Source organism: Medicago sativa, chromosome 3, assembly GCF_051527215.1.
Source record: "Medicago sativa cultivar Bolivia chromosome 3, Bolivia_mono, whole genome shotgun sequence".
Classification (NCBI taxonomy): Eukaryota; Viridiplantae; Streptophyta; class Magnoliopsida; order Fabales; family Fabaceae; genus Medicago; species Medicago sativa.
The window spans coordinates 27,802,246-27,820,195 of record NC_140751.1 but is presented as its reverse complement, the minus strand read 5'-3'; the positions used below and the strand labels follow the sequence as shown (position 1 = coordinate 27,820,195).

Below are 17,950 nucleotides of genomic sequence, written 5' to 3'. Positions count from 1 at the left end.
GCATCTTCTTTTAAAAGATTCCGATGGCTTTAATTGAGTGTGCAACTTTTCCTTTTTCTTTGCATCAATTCTTTTGTGGGATGTGGGTCCAATATTAACCACTGCTGAGCTTTTCTTTCCAGCTTTTAAAAACATTATATTGTCCATTCATTCACATGCTTAATAGAGAAACTTGCTTCAAAATTCTGCTATTAGCTACACGTTTCATACTACCTGATTTGCTTTTACAAGATCAACAGAAGATGGCTGCAACTATGATAGGAGGCGCTTTTCTCACTGCAACTGTTCAGACCTTAGTTGAGAAACTTGCTTCAACAGAGTTTCTTGATTACATCAAAAACACTAAGCTCAATGTCTCACTCTTGAGGCAGTTACAAACAACCATGCTCAATCTTCAGGCTGTACTAGATGATGCAGAGGAGAAGCAGATCAGCAATCCTGCTGTCAAACAGTGGCTTGATAACTTGAAAGATGTTGTCTTTGATGCTGAGGATTTGCTCAACGAAATCAGTTATGATTCCCTTCGATGCAAGGTGAAGAACACGCATGCTCAAAACAAAACTACTCAGGTGTTGAACTTCCTTTCATCTCCTTTTAATAGCTTCTACAGAGAGATCAATTCCCAGATGAAGATCATGTGTGAAAGCCTGCAATCGTTTGCACATAATAAAGATATACTTGGTTTGCAAGCTAAAAGTGGTAGAGTTTCTCGTAGAACACCTTCAAGTTCTGTGGTAAATGAATCTGTCATGGTGGGTAGGAAGGATGACAAAGAGACAATAATGAACATGTTGCTTTCAAAGAGAGACGCAACCGACAATAAATAGGTGTTGTTGCAATTTTGGGCATGGGAGGTTTAGGAAAAACTACCCTTGCCCAACTTGTTTACAATGATAAAGAAGTTCAACAACATTTTGATTTGAAGGCATGGGTTTGTGTGTCTGAGGATTTTGATATTATGAGAGTAACAAAGTCTCTCCTTGAATCTGTCACTTCAAGAACTTGGGATAGCAATAATCTTGATGTTCTTCGAGTTGAGTTAAAGAAAATCTCGAGGGAGAAAAGATTTTTGTTTGTGTTGGATGATCTGTGGAATGACAATTATGATGATTGGGATGAACTAGTAAGTCCCTTCATTAATGGAAAACCTGGAAGCATGGTGATTATAACAACGCGCCAACGAAAAGTTGCTGAGGTGGTACACACTTTTCCTATTCATAAATTAGAACCTCTATCAAATGAAGACTGTTGGTCTTTACTCTCAAAGCATGCATTGGGAAGTGATGAGTTTCACAATAGTAAAGACACAACCCTTGAAGAAATCGGCATGAAGATTGCAAGAAAGTGTGGTGGACTGCCAATAGCTGCTAAAACACTAGGAGGACTTCTACGTTCAAAGGTAGACATAACAGAGTGGACTTCAATTTTGAACAGCAACTTATGGGACTTGCGAAATGATAATATTCTTCCTGCTTTGCATTTGAGTTATCAATATCTTCCCTCTCATTTGAAAAGATGTTTTGCATATTGTTCAATTTTTCCAAAGGATTGCCCACTTGATAGGAAGAAATTGGTTTTGTTGTGGATGGCAGAAGGCTTCCTTGATTGTTCTCAAGGGGGAAAAAAGTTGGAGGAATTAGGCGATGATTGTTTTGCTGAACTGTTGTCGAGATCGTTAATTCAACAATTAAGTGATGATGCTCGTGGAGAAAAGTTTGTCATGCATGACCTTGTCAATGATTTAGCTACATTCATATCAGGAAAAAGTTGTCGCAGGCTTGAATGTGGTGACATCCCTGAAAATGTTCGTCACTTCTCATATAACCAAGAATACTTTGACATTTTCATGAAGTTTGAGAAATTATACAACTTCAAATGCTTGCGAAGCTTCCTACCCACTAACTCCACGACATACAATGACAGTTCCTTATCCTTCAAGGTAGTTGATGATTTGCTGCCATCACAAAAAAGGTTGCGTGTGTTATCACTATCAGGGTATGAAAACATCACCAAGATACCAAATTCAATTGGAAATTTGGTGCAGTTGCGGTATCTAGATCTCTCTTCCACTGAAATCAAAAGCTTGCCTGATACAACATGTAACCTTCACAATTTGCAGACCTTGAATTTATCAAGATGTTGGAGTCTCACTGAATTGCCAGTACATATTGGAAATTTAGTCAGTTTACGTCACCTTGATATAAGTGGGACTAACATAAGTGAGTTGCCTGTGGAAATTGGGGGACTAGAAAACCTTCAAACTCTCACCCTTTTTTTAGTGGGTAAGAGACATGTAGGGTTAAGTATCAAAGAGCTAAGGAAATTCCCAAACCTACAGGGAAAACTTACCATCAAGAACCTGGATAATGTTGTTGATGCCAGAGAGGCATATGATGCCAACCTGAAAAGTAAAGAGAAGATTGAGAAGTTAGAGCTGATATGGGGAAAACAAAGTGAAGAGTCGCAAAAAGTGAAAGTTGTGCTTGATATGTTGCAACCACCAATAAATCTGAAGAGCCTAAATATTTGCTTGTATGGTGGTACAAGCTTTCCGAGTTGGTTGGGAAATTCTTTGTTTTCTAACATGGTATCCCTTTGTATAAGTAATTGTGAATATTGTGTGACACTTCCACCCCTAGGGCAGTTACCTTCTCTTAAGGACCTAGAAATATGTGGTATGGAGATGTTGGAGAAAATTGGCCCAGAGTTCTATTATGTGCAGATTGAAGAAGGTTCTAATTTTTCCTTCCAACCATTTCCATCCCTTGAGCGTATAAAATTCGACGACATGGCAAATTGGAATGAATGGATTCCCTTTGAAGGCATAAAATTTGCTTTTCCTAGACTTAGAGCTATGGAGTTACATAATTGTCCTGAACTAAGGGGACATTTGCCTACCAACCTTCCTTGCATAGAAGAAATTGAAATATCAGGTTGTTCTCATCTATTGGAAACATCATCTACTTTGCATTGGTTGTCTTCAATAAAAAAGTTAAATATCAATGGGCTTGGTGAAAGGACACAATTGTCATTGCTTGAGAGTGATTCTCTGTGTATGATGCAAAATGTAGTGATTAGAAATTGTGTTAAGCTATTAGCTGTGCCAAAATTGATTTTGAGAAGCACTTGTCTTACACACATGTCACTTTATTCTCTTTCGTCTCTCGGTGCATTTCCCTCAAGTGGTCTACCGACTTCATTGCAATCACTTCGAATTGAAAAATGTAATAATTTATCCTTCCTACCTCTTGAAACGTGGAGCAATTACACATCACTTGTGAGTCTTGAGTTATGGTGGAGCTGTGATGGACTTACATCCTTCCCACTTGATGGTTTCCCTGCGCTCCAAACACTTTCCATAGCGTATTGTAGGAGTCTGGATTCCATTTATATTTTAGAAAGGTCTTCGCCTCGGTCGTCGAGCCTCCAATCACTTTATATCAGTTCCCATGATTCAATTGAATTATTTGAAGTCAAGCTTAAGATGGACATGCTCACAGCTCTTGAAGCGTTGGGACTGGAATGTCAAAAGTTGTCATTTTGTGAAGGAGTTAGTCTACCTCCCAAATTACAAGACATTGTGATTCGGTCCCAAAAAACAACACCGCCGGTTACGGAATGGGGTCTCCAAGATCTGACCGCTCTTTCAAGATTGCAGATTGGAAAGGGTGATGATATAGTTAACACCTTGATGAAGGAGTCGTTGCTACCCATCTCCCTTGTGGATCTATGTATCACGTTTCGTGATGAAATGAAGTCCTTTGATGGAAATGGGCTTCGACACCTCTCCTCTCTCCAGGATCTCTGTTTTTGGGATTGTAAAAAGCTTGAGTCATTACCAGAAGACAGCCTCCCTGACTCTCTTAAGCAACTGACCATTATCGGATGTCCATTGTTAGAAGAAAGGTATAAAAGGAAGGAACATTGGTCCAAAATTGCTCACATCCCTGTCATATGGATAGATCTCCAAGTCACAATATGATAGACAAGTTGTGTTCCCGTTTCAGGTACGTTTTTATTTTACCTCTCTAGTCATTAATTGTGATAACAATCCAAAGACATCTCAAAATATTTTCATATTGGCAACTGATTAATCTCAAAATATTTTCGTATTTGTTTTTTTAAGGACAAATTCTCGTGGTTGAGTTTTTAATTGGCGATTTCTCATAATTCAATATTTTGTATACTTTTTGCACATAATATTTTTTTTATTCCCTGAATCAATTAATGTAGCTTCGGTAGTTTGATATAGAACTACAACTTTTTTGGGCATAAGTCGTGTTGGAAAACTGGTTTCTTTTTAATTTCTGGGCTTATAAAACTATCTTTGGTCTGTAATATCAAAATCTTATGCACATTTGTTGAAACATAGCAAAAATCAATCTTTTACTGTTATATTTGGGATATTACAACTGAGAAATTCAGCGGGAATAACTCATTATGTTTTGTAAACTGTAATAATCTAAATGGAATTGTTTAAAGAACATTTTCTACAACAATACAAATAGAACAATCATGTCTTTGGAGCTAATCAAAGGAAAATTTTTATTGCATCTTTTCAGGAGATCAAGGCCTATGTGGATGAATTGAAGAAAAATGCATGGTTGCCATTGATTGCCACAATATTCAGTCTTTATTTTATTATAATTTGAATGTATCTTTGTATGTTTCCTAATAACCTGCATAATCCAGTCAGACAGATTACATTGCAGATGGGTTTGCAATATTCTTAATTTGTTATCATGTGCAATTCTCCTTCTTCTATTCAAATCTGTTGTAATTTGTTCCATTGCTTTAACATTATATTATTTTTCCTTCTTACTCACCGTCCTGCTGCAATATTATATTTTGCCCACATTTGTTTCTAATTTTTTTAGAGGATTTAAGGTCCAACCTTTAACATTATATTTTTGCTCACGTTTGGTACTAATCTTTTTTCCTGAAGATTTAAAGTCCAATCTTTGACATTATTTTTTGCTCACGTTTGTTATTAATATTTTTTTAAAGCATTTAAAATCCAATCTTTAACACTACAAAAAAAAAGGGTCAATCTTTAACATTATTATTTTTTGCTCACATTTGTTACTAATCTTTTTTTTAAAGGATTTAAAGTCTAATCTTTAACATTATTTTAACAATCGTGAGCAAAAAATAATGTTAAAGATTGCACTTTAAATCCTCTTAAAAAATATTAGTAATAAACGTGAGCAAAAAATATTGTTAAAGATTGAACTTTAAATCCTCTAAAAAAATATTAGTAACAAACGTGAGCAAAAAATATTGTTAAAGATTGGATTTTAAATCCTCTAAAATAAAGATTAGTAACAAACGTGAGCAAAAAATATTGTTAAAGATTGGACTTTAAATCCTCTAAAAAAAAAATTATTAACAAACGTGAGCAAAAAATATTGTTAAGAATTTGACTTTAAATCCTCTAAAAAAAATATTAGTAACAAACATGAGCAAAAAATATTGTTAAAGATTGGACTTTAAATCCTCTAAAAAAAATATTAGTAACAAACATGAGCAAAAAATAATGTTAAAGATTTGACTTTAAATCCTCTAACGTTATGAACGTCATTGATCGTAAATAGAGTCAAGTATTTTTGTTGATGGTCCAGGCGGAACAGGTAAAACATTCATTTATCGAGCATTAATGGCAACTTTGAGAAATAGAGGAAAAATTGTCTTAGCAACCGCGTCATCTGGTATAGCTACAACATTATTACTAGGTGGTAGAACTGCACACTCCCGATTTAATTTACCTTTTGATGTACAACCAAATTCCATCTGCAATATAAAAAAGCAAAAAGGTCTTGCAAAGCTTATTAGAGTAGCAACTACCATAATTTGGGATTAAGCCCCAATGACAAACAGATACTCTTTAGAAGCATTAGATCGAACATTGAAAGATATTTTAGACTGTGATGCTCCATTTGGTGGAAAAGTTATGATCATGGGTGGAGTTTTTCGTCAAGTACTTCCAGTTACTCAAAAAGGTAGTAAAGCACAAATGATATCTACATGTATTATTAGGTCTTATTTGTGGGCTAAGACCAAGGTCCTACATTTGGTACAAAATATGCGATCAATGAATGATCCTGAATTTGCACAAATTCTTAAGCGAATTGGTGACGGTGTTGAATCTACCAAACCCAATGATATGGTGAGGATACCTCCTCAAATTGCATTACCATGAGAAGGAGAACAGTCAATACAAACTCTTATTGGTCATACTTTTCCACAATTAGATTTGCATGGATGAGATGCATCGTATATGGTCGAAAGAGGCATAATTACACCTACAAATGATGATGTTCAAAAATTGAATGACATAATTATCAATCTTCCAGGAGACGAACATAATTTGTTGTCATTTAACGAGGTTGAGGGGGATACTAATAACTTATATCAACATGAATTCTTAAACTCAATTGCTCAAGGAAGTATCCCACCACATATTTTAAAGGTAAAAAAGGTGCACCTTTGATGTTGTTGCGAAACATAGACCCTAGATATGGCCTGTGTAGTGGGACACGATTGTTATGTCGTAGTTTATTTAAGAATATGTTGGATGTGGAAATCCTAACAGGAAGCAATGCTGGAAAAGAGCATTCTTGCCTAGAATTAAATTAAAAACAAATGCGAGTTCAGAACTTCCATTTGTGCTTAGTAGAAAACAGTTTCCCGTTAGACTAAGTTTTGCAATTACCATAAATAAGTCACAAGGGCAGACCATTACCAATGTCGGAATCTATCTTCCATGACATGTTTTCAGCCATGGTCAATTATATGTAGCTTTATCAAGAGGAGTTTCTCAAAATTCAACAAAAGCTCTCATGAAAGAAGGGAAAATAGAAGGAGAAGATTGAGACTTTACGAAAAAATGTAGTTTTAAAAGATATTCTTTTATCGCTATCATAACAATGTTTCTTTTACATAACATGTCATTTGTACATTTATGTTATGATGTACTAATTACTAGAATAAACAATAAATGATCATTATTTTATATGTAGGCAAACTAAAATATGTTGAGTTCATAAATAATTTTGTTATATGCCTTGACAATATTTTGTTTATAAATCAATATAACAATAATTTCCATTAATATTTAAAAATTTAAATTTTTTAATCAAAATTATACAAACAAACATAATAAAATAATCACATGTGTTAGCGCATTAGATAAGAATAAATTTAAGTATTAAAAAAATGTAATAAACACGATATATATATATATATATATATATATATATATATATGCCTGATTTTTTTTCATTTATCATTTAAAAAGTGTAACAAACTAGACGAGTATATTTATACTTACTTCTTTATTATCCCAATTATACCCTTAAACAACTTTTTCTATAATAAAGATTTTTTTTTTTGAAGAATCTATAATAAAGATTTTTGTTGGTGCCATAATAAAAGAATTTAGGCGTGAAGCCAACCAAGCTGCTCATTATTTAGCTAAATATGCTCTTAAAAATTTAGATTGCATATGGGTCGAAGAAACTCCGCCTTGTATTTCTGCAGTCTTGGCATTTGATTTATTGCCAGACTTTCGTTAATGAAATTGTTTTTCAACGTCAAAAAAAAAAAAAAGAATTTAGATTATATTTTTTTGTTATATTGAAATAGATAATCATGTTTAATTTGGTTTGTTATTTTTTTTTTGTGGTGGTCGGGGTTTGAACCCCAGACCTTGCATATTTTATGCATTGTGCATAACAACTGAGCTAAGCTCACGAGGACTAATTTGTTTTGTTATAACTAGAAAGCAACAAACATCTATATTTTTAGTTTTAATTAAAATTAAAATTTCATAAAAAAAAAATATAGTTCATAGTTTTCAAATTTTAGCGCATTAAAAAAAAAAACTGCATTCAATACTATTCAAAATACACAGTTGTATACATCACGTTTTTTTTCCTTTTTATTGTGAACTTTTTTTTGAATCCACTTGTATCTTTCATTTCTTAACAAAAAAAATTCTTTGTTGCGAATTTCACTCAAACCAATTTTTTTTTTGGTGATTTTTTTTATCTTCTTTTTTTCTTTCAAACCAATTCATGGGAAAGCATGTACTTAGACCAATTATTTTTGGTGAATATTTTTCTTCCGATGAAAAAGCCTATTATTTTCTTTCATTTTTTTGATTAAAAGTTGTACAATTTTTTCGATTAAAAGCCTAGTGAGAAGCTAGAATGAGAAGAAGAATAAATGGCAAAGAAAACATACGCGTGTATTGATGTGGGTAGCCATATATGTTGTGTGTTTTAAAGAGCATTGAATACAACCTTTTTTATTTTAACTAGCGGAAAGACGGACACTATCATGCCCGTCTGTCCGCTCTTTCTACTGCACTAACACATATGATTATTTTATTATGCTTGTTTATGTAATTTTGATTAAAAATTTTAAATTTTTAAATATTATGAAAATTATTGATATATTGATTTATAAACAAAATATTGTCAAGACATATAACAAAATTATTTTTGAACTCAACATATTTTAGTTTACCTGCATATAAAATTAAGGTAAAATAATGATCATTTATTGTTTATTCTAATAGTAATTATTAACATCATAACATAAATGTGTGTGTTGTGTAAAAGAAACATCATAAATAAATGTATAAATGTTACGTAAAAGAAACATTGTATATGATTGCAATAAAAGAATATCTTTAAAAATCACATTTTTCGTAAAGTTTGTATCTTCTCCTTCTATTTTCCCTTCTTTAATGAGAACTTTTGTTGAATGTTGAGAAACTGCTCTTGATAAAGCTACATATAATTGACCATGGCTGAAAACATGCCGTGGAAGATAGATTCCGACATTGGGAATGGTCTTCCCTTGTGACTTATTTATGGTAATAGTAAAGCTTAGTCTAACAGGAAACTGTTTTCTACTAAGCACAAAGGGAAGTCATGAACTTGCATTTGTTTTTAATTTAATTCTGGGCAAGAATGCTCTTTTTCCAGCATTGCTTCCTGTTAGGATTTCCACATCCAACATATTCTTAAATAAATCATGACATAACAATCGTGTTCCATTACACAGGTCATATTTAGGATCTACGTTTCGCAACAACATCAAAGGTGCACCTTTTTTTACCTTTAAAATATGTGGTGGGATACTTCCTTGAGCAGTTGAGTTTAGGAATTCTTGTTGATATAAGTTATGAGTATCCCCTTTAACCTCATTAAATGACAACAAATTATGTTATTCTTCTGGAAACTAATTGGTAATTATGTCATTCAATTTTTGAACATCATCATTTGTTGGTATAATTTTGGCTCATTCAACCATATATGAATTATGATATTACTCCTCGCCTATGAATCACATGCACTCCTCATATTAGATGTGTCTGAACACGTGTTGCATCCGCATCCACAAATATAATTACCCTAAATTATGTGATTTTCTCAAATTATCAACGCTATTGGCATGTCAGTATCTGTGTTGTATCTGGTGTCGGTGTTCGTATCCATACTTCTTAGCGGTCCTCTCTTTTTATGACCTTTCAAATGGTGTTTGAATGTAACCAAAAACAAAAGATGGTGGTTTGAAGCTTTCTAGTGTTTCTGTTTTTAGTTGTTGGTAACATGAGTGTGATTATTGTTTAACAATTTTGAATTGTTTAAATGGTTTTAACACTTTGATTTCACTATATTTTGTTGGGTATTGGATCGAGGCCATGGGAGCAGTTTATCAATTGTATACATGCAGAATGTTTGAAATCACAAAGAAAAAAGAAATGTTTTATTCCTTTAAACGGCAGTGGAAGGAGCTTAACGGCAGGGGATGTTATTGCTTATTTTCCCTTTATTTAATAATTAAAAAAAATCACGGTTCTCTTTATATAAAAAAAAAAGTCATGCTATCATAGTTTGTATAAGCAGTTATAAACCAGCAAAGTCAAATAATTCTTAGAATTAATCGTAAACAATTTAAATCATAATCTGTTATAAACCAGCAAAGTCAAATATATAATCCATCAAATTAATGGACTTTGATTTGTTGTAACTAAACAGGTTAATTCTGAATTCTGATACAGCGGGTTGATAGTGGTTGAGAAAAACTAAACAATGTGAGAACGAACTATTAACTGGGAGAACCCTACTTATTAATATTTATTATAGTGCTAACAAAACTTTTTTTAAAATATTTTGAGTCCTAATATTTTTTAGAGGATTTAAAGTCCAATCTTTAACATTATTTTTTGCTCACATTTGTTACAATCTTTTTGATTTAAAGTCTAATCTTTAACATTATATTTTGCTCACATTTGTTACTAATCTTTTTATCAGAAGATTTAAAGTCTAATTTTAACATTATTTTTTGCTCACGTTTGTTACTAATATTTTTTTTTAGAGTATTTATAGTCCAATCTTTAACATTATTATTTTTTGCTCACGTTTTTTACTAATTTTTTTTTTAGAGGATTTAAAGTCCAATCTTTAACATTATTTTTTGCTCACGTTTGTTACTAATATTTTTTTTAGAGGATTTAAAGTCCAATCTTTAACATTATTGTTTGCTCACGTTTATTACTAATATTTTTTTAGAGGATTTAAAGTCCAATCTTTAACATTATTTTTTGGTCATGTTTGTTACTAATCTTTTTTTAGAGGATTTAAAGTCCAATCTTTAACAATATTTTTTGCTCACGTTTGTTACTAATCTTTTTTTAGAGGATTTAAAGTCCAATCTTTAACATTATTTTTTGCTCAGGTTTGTTACTAATATTTTTTTAGAGGATTTAAAGTCCAATCTTTAACATTATTGTTTGCTCACGTTTGTTACTAATCTTTTTTTTTAGAGGATTTAAAGTCCAATCTTTACCATTATTTTTTGCTCACGTTTGTTACAATTGATCAAAGGCTAAGGAAGAGTAACTTATATTAATAAAATAATAAAATAATATGGAAATACTGTTTTTTGTGGAAGTAATAAAATAATATGGAAATATTGTTTTTTGTGGAAGGGATATGAAAATACTTGGCAATCTTTGTCGGTTGTATTGAGGGGAACAACACAGATGTACAACATAAAATCGGCTGATAAAAAAGTAATGTGAGTTTTTGTTTTGTGCTAGTTTTTTATGAGTTTGATATGTGGTTAACGGAGGTAAAAGAGGGTTAACGGGGACGATTTGTGACATGAATTAGTAATCCACGTGTTATTTTATAATTGGCTGACAGTAAGAATAGTTCATAAGAAATTGTGTGTAAGTTTTCTCCTTAAATTAAATTTATTCTTATCTATTTGTTACATGTGTTATTTGTATTTAAAATTAAAATTAAAAAATTAAGGGCATATTTGGAAAGAAAAGTCCAACCCAAAAGTGTTCTGAAAGGGGTAGTTTTCTTTATATATAGTATAGTTATTATTATCTATTTGTTACATGTGTTATTTGTATTTAAAATTAAAATTAAAAATTAAGGGTATTTTTGGAAAGAAAAGTCCATTCCAAAAGTGTGCTGAAATGGATAGTTTTCTTTATATATAGTATAGATGCAGAAAATGAGTGAAACCAGAAAATTATATAATATATTTCACACTATCACTGCCACATTAGCGAAAATGAACTCAAATATGGTGGAGGGAGCAAAATACCAAGTTTTAATATAGGGATAAAATCCAAATTAAGCCAAAATAGGGGATAAAACTGTATTTAAGCCCAAAAAATAGCTTTCACTATTTTAAAAAATAGTTTGGGCTGGTCTGGGCCAAATGTCTGAGTTGGCTAGATTGTATGCATTTGTAGACCGATCCGACCTATTTTCAACCCTAATGTTATCCCATGTCACAATAATCGCGATTACCATTTAAAAGTGTAAAAAAAATAAAGAAAAAAAAATCGTCACATTTAAAAAACTGAAATTCGAATTGGTGAGGTTTGGATGGATTTTATTCTGGGGTTTTCCAGGTATTGTTTAAGGAAATAATACAAAATATTTTTGAAATAATCCTTTAAAATAAATTCTAAAATATTACGTCAACAAAAAAGATTTTTATTCCTAGAAAATCTAAAAAGATTTTTAATATACAAGAAGCAAAAAAAAATCTAATACAAACAAAATACTCATACTTGATTCCCAAGATTTACTCCGTACCCCTCTCAAAAAAAGATTTACTCTGTATTTAAAATTTTAATTTCTCAAAAGATCAATTGCTTGATTGCCAACCCTATCCATCTTTTTATTGTCAAGTCTTGCTCCGTTATCCACACATCGAGATCAATTTCTCTTCTTTTTAAATACGACTAACCCTACCTCTTGATCCTTAAAAAAAAAACCTACCTCTCGATATTTGTTCCCAAACCCTCTCCTTTGTATTCTTGTACCAGGAACAAAAACTCTCTTTTCTACTCACAGTAAAATTCCAATTTCTTCTACCCTCGTTATTTTTTCTTTTCAAATTCATCCATGGATGAAGAAGAATACCATTGCAAAGCACGCCCAAATATGTCTTCCACCGATTTTGACGCCAATAATATTTCTTCGCATCCTCATGATAAGTACTTCAGGATAGAGTTTGATTACACAAAAATATTGGTTCAGACTGATGCAAATCATCGATCTGTAGAATACATTGAACGTCACACCCTCGGTAAGGTTTCAATCGATAAATTGATGGAAGAAACTACAATTCCATCGTGGCTTTCTCACATACAAATCCCTAAAGAATATTTTGTGTTGGTGGCAGAAGAAATCTCGCGATGTGCTCGAGATATGGTTAATGGGACTTATAAGAACATAAGGTTTCTTTGTATTCGAGTTGATTTTTCACTTACAATTCCTTTGGAAGAGGATGAAGAGGAAATTGAGGTTGAAGAGGAAGATAATGGGTTGACTCTTCCTATTACAAGGGCTATTGAAAGTGAAACTTATGAAGAAGCTTATGAAGTTTATTTTGAAGATGATTACCGAGGATATCAATGGAACGATCGTCTCGAAGAAGATGAAGAGCAAATGGAGGTTGAAGAAGAAGATGATTATGAAGTTTATTATGAAGATGATTACGGAGGATATCAATGGGAAGAAGTTGAAGAGGAAATGGAGGCTGAAGAAGAAGATGATTCTGAAGTTTATTATGAAGATGATTTCGGAGGATATGATTTGGAAGAAGATGAAGAGGAAATGGAGGTTGAAGAAGTAGATAATCGGTTTGTTCCAGTGGCTAAGTCATTTATTGAGGGATTGAAGGTGGTTAAAGTTGAAGAAGTAGAAAAATGTGCTATTTGTTTTGAAGATTTTAATGTTGGTGTTAGAATACCATGTACACACATGTTTCATATGACTTGTATCCGTGATTGGTTGGTCATAGGCAATTCTTGCCCTTTGTGTAGGTTTCAATTGCCTACTTGATTTGTAATGTTTTATTCATTCTGCTTTTTTTTTTTTTTTTTTTTGGTCTAGTTATTCATTCTGCTTTATTCAGATAACAAGTGTTTATCAAGGTTTGAGACTCTTGTTAAGGTTTATACTATGTTCTATGATGTTGCCATATACATTTTCATGCACCAATCATCCAATCCAATAAATCTAATGCAAAATTATGTAAGTATTGTATATGCAGTAATTAGATTTCAGACTATATTTTGGTTAACAAACTTCTTCCACCACTTATAATATACTAGGAATAGCTATATTAACTGAGGTTATGTACAATACAGTTTTTTTCTTGAGCCATGATATATTAGCAAAGGTCTCTCTATTATTTACTCTATTATTTTTTTTTTCTTTGTTAGCAAATTAAAGTCCTTTAATTTAATTTTTTTCCCCATCATAAACACCGAACAATGTCCCCCAATTGATAATAAAAATGACAGATCGTTAAATTAACTGTAAAAAACCAGTAGTGTGATTAAATTGTCTTAGCTTGAAATTTTAATTTTTAACTCAGCAATGCTAAATGGCCTAGTGCTAAAACTCCCACAAATCAAGCACCCAAAAGGATGTACCCAACTATTGGCTGAAATCATATAGCCAACGCTCTTGAAGGATTAAATGCATTTTAATTTATTATAACTCTAGTTTTGAATTGATCAAGTCTCTTTCTTTAAGAATTAGAGAATTATAGAGCTATATACATTATTTATAGTGTTTTAGATATTAAATAAAATTGAACTCATCAATTGATTAATAAGTTTCATCAAACGATGAATGGTTTAAGAGAACCTAAATTCGATTATTGAATGAAACAACTATTGTCTAATAAAAATTTGGTCCCATAATATACTCCCTCCGGTCTAATAAAAATTATTGAATGAAACAATTATTGTCGTTTAAGGTTTGTGCACAGTTATTAAGGAAATGATTGATTGTGTTGATTTCAATGGTAAAATTAATATCATTTACTAAAATACCCTTATTAATTGTAGTTAGTGGAATAGTTAAGTTTGTTGAAATTCAATAAATAAGGGTATAATAATGGAAAAAAAATAATAAATGCTTCATTGCTATTCTAAAGTGACAATTATTTTGAAAAAAAGAAAAAATGCTAAAGAAACTATTATTGTGAGACGGAGGAAGTATGACATATGCAATAAAAAAAAATGGGTACGATAAGCCCTAATCCTATGCTATTTAATTACTAGGTGCATCATTTTCCGAACATATTATTTTTTGTGTAGACGAGTGATAATGCATACCTAAAACTCACATACACAACCCTTTTTTTGGTTACATCGCAACCCTTTAATTATACTATTGCATCTGTAATATTAAAAGTTAAACACAAAAATAATAGACATTTTAACAAGATCTACATAAATGCACATGTTATGTCACTGACCATTTGTGAAAAATGTAAGAACTACTTATAACTAGTGAGAGAGAGTTCTTTCAAAACAAAAAACTAGTGAGAGAGTAGCAACCTGTCCGATAAGGTAGGGACTTGGAGAACCAAAAGATGAAATCTTTAGCCACATGGTGATTTAAATGGTCGAAGTTGTAGGATAGTTGATGGACTCGCGGGAGTATCAAAGACTCAAATTCCGGTAAAACGAAAATAAATACATACATACATGCATGCATGCGCGCATATATATATATATATATATATATATATATGAGAAATTTAAAAGAAAAATTAAGAAAGCTCCACTATAAAAATTAGAATTTCATTTTTTTTAAATAGGGCCAAGAAAATCATAAAATACATTGTTCTCTACGACTTCTAATACTCTGAATACATTGGACAGTTTTCTCATTGAATTCAATGTAAATAAAAAATATCACTTTCAAGGTACCAGAAATTTACTTAATGATTCATCTCTCATACGACGCATCCGATTCTTCATATTACTCACAACAGATAAAACTATTTTATTAGTGACAGTTGCCACAAGTAATATCGAAGACAAATCTAAACGTAAATTATACTAATGGGTACTATTTATTTTTATTTTATTTTTGTGGAATGAAGTTTGCAATTTGAGATATTATTTTTTTAAAAATGCTAGAAACACTCTCTTTCTAGCACTCTCTTTAACACTCACTCTCCTATTAAATGAAAATCATGTGGGTCTCGCCAATTTATACATGATCTATTTATAAAGTGTGGTACCCATATAGATTTCACTTAATGAAAGAGAGAGTGTTAGAAAGAGTTCCCATAGCACTAAGTAAGGGCTTTTTACCAGTCCTTCTCTTTGTTCCTCGGTGGAGTAGTATATAAGTATTATTATTATATAAAAAAATTGAAAGGTAGTGAGGGACTTGACCCACATAGTAGTAGATGTGTGGCCATCCCTAGTTATTTCATGATTGGTCTGAACTAGGACCTGAACTAGGGGGATGAGGCAAGGGGGCCTTTTTTCTCCATTTTTGTTTGTACTAACGGATGAAGGGTTGGATGTGATGTTGAGTGCGACAATATCAGAAGGATTATCTACTAGTTACAAGATGGGAGGGGATGCTTCTATCAATATCACTCACCTGCAAGTTGCTGAATATATATGTTGTTATTGGGAGAAAAAATTTAGTCTAGTGGTAGAGTGATGAAAGTGGTGCTGATTCTGTTTGATGTTATTTCGAGGTTAAAGGTGAAATTTTATAAGAGCATTTTTTTTTTTTTTGGTTGAATGGTTCTAATTCTTGGATGAACGCGGAGGCATTTGTTTTGAACTAAGGTTGTTTACCTAAGGTTGCCTATTGATGGAGACCTGTGAAGCCCCGATACTTCAAAATGGATGACGTATCGTATCCCCTGCGTATCTTGCATCGATACCTGCCCGATACTTCCTGATACGTATCAAGAGAGTATCCGAAGATTAAATTTTATTTTTTAAAAAATAATTATCTGATACTTCCCGATACGTATCAGGAGAGTATCCGATAATTATCTTTCACCGCTACCTGCCCCGATAGTTCCCAATTAATGTTAACTAAAATAACTTAACTCTTGAGTACTGATGTGTTCTTTTTTGGATATAGTGCTTTTTTTTATCGATATAGTATAGTACTAACAATGTTCCTTTTGGATATAGTATAGCACTGATGGTGCTCTTTTTATGATATATTGTGTATGTAATTGACTAATCATCACTCTCTTAATCGTCAATGTTATTTATATTTATGTTAATGTGCTACAAGCTTATGACTGATTTCTTTTGTTTGTTAATATATTTGCATATTAAAAAAAAGGTTATAATTATATTGTACATTTAATTATATAATTTTTTTTTACTAACGTATCTCAGCCGTATCGTATCTTGATTTTTGAAATTTTTCCGTATCGGCGTATCGGTGCAGTATCGTATCTCGTATCCGGGCTTCACAGATGAAGACTCTCGGTGCCTACAATTTTGGTATCCCTTACTTGATCGCATTAGGAGTAGACTTTTTGGATGGAAAACGCGAGCATTTATATATGGCAAGTCGTTTGGTACTTTTGACATTTGTTATGTCCTCTCTTTCAGTTTACTTCCTCTCTATCTTCAAGGCTCCCACTGGTATCATCTTTTCATTTGAATCTTTATTTAAAAGCTTTTTGGGGGGTGAGGAAATTAGGAAGTATTGTGGAATGATTGCAACATAGTCTGTTTAACAAAGGAAAATAAAGGATTGAGGGTTCGTACTATTAGGTAATTTAATTTGGTGTTGTTAGAGATATGATGTTGGAGGGTGCATCTGGAGCATGATAGTCTGTGGATTAAAGGTCAATCAGCTAGAATGCTAGATACAAGATTGAGGATAGTAGGATGAGAGATGGAGGTCGTTTAGGGTTTGTTTGGTGGAAGCAGTGGGGGGCAGTTAATCGTGAGGATGGGATAGCGGTGGGGAGATGGTTTGATAATAACCTCTTGCAAAAGGTATGAGATGGGTCCAACACTTTGTGTTTGGGCATATGTGTGGAAAGGGAATGTGGCATTTCGTGAATGGTTAATGAGGTTATATGAATTAGCAAAAAATAAGGAGGTTAATGTGGCTTTAGGAAGAGATGGTTGGATATGACAGTGTAGGCTTTATGCATGAAGGAGGAGTTGGGGGGGGGGGGGGGGGGGATGATGGGCTCTTTTGGCTAACGTTGTTCTCCAGGGTGTGTGGTTGATTGTTGGAGATAGAAATTATATTATGATAGAGTTTATAATTTCTGAGGGGTGTATCATCTTCAGACAACAACGAAGTCTGTTATTTGTGATTATCATTATATCATTTGGAATAAAACGGTCCATTTAAACATTCGATTTTTGCTTGCCAACTATTCTGGAACTGTATTACGATGGAAATAATTTGGTTCAGTGTGGGATCATTCAACTGAATAAAAACATTTGTATTTTCGGGTGCGGGAAAGCGGAATCAGTTGACCATTTGTTCTTTAACTGACATCATTTTGACAACATTTGGAATCTTGTTTTCAATTGGTTAGGAATTTCTTCTATGAATTCCATATCTCTTTGAACATGTGTTAATGTTTAACTCGT

The 17,950-nt window shown here is 32.4% G+C and overlaps 3 protein-coding genes and 1 pseudogene across 3 annotated transcripts; all 4 read left to right on the top strand.

The window, feature by feature from the left end:
• Window positions 1–31: 31 nt before the first annotated feature.
• On the top strand, window positions 32–4,825 carry LOC146936880 (putative disease resistance RPP13-like protein 1). The gene is made up of 2 exons (XM_085751451.1): window positions 32–4,007; window positions 4,563–4,825. The coding sequence occupies exon 1, from the start codon at window positions 848–850 to the stop codon at window positions 3,980–3,982; it is 3,135 nt and encodes a 1,044-aa protein (XP_085607577.1). The 5' UTR covers window positions 32–847; the 3' UTR covers window positions 3,983–4,007; window positions 4,563–4,825.
• On the top strand, window positions 243–827 carry LOC146936881 (putative disease resistance RPP13-like protein 1). Its single transcript, XM_085749295.1, has one exon. It carries the CDS (start codon window positions 243–245, stop codon window positions 825–827), a length of 585 nt encoding a protein of 194 aa, XP_085605421.1.
• LOC146936879 (uncharacterized) lies at window positions 4,713–10,090 on the top strand (annotated as a pseudogene).
• A 2,177-nt stretch (window positions 10,091–12,267) lies between these two features.
• On the top strand, window positions 12,268–13,532 carry LOC146936878 (uncharacterized). The gene has a single exon (XM_085757748.1). The coding sequence runs from the start codon at window positions 12,447–12,449 to the stop codon at window positions 13,386–13,388; it is 942 nt and encodes a 313-aa protein (XP_085613874.1). The 5' UTR covers window positions 12,268–12,446; the 3' UTR covers window positions 13,389–13,532.
• Window positions 13,533–17,950: the final 4,418 nt, after the last annotated feature.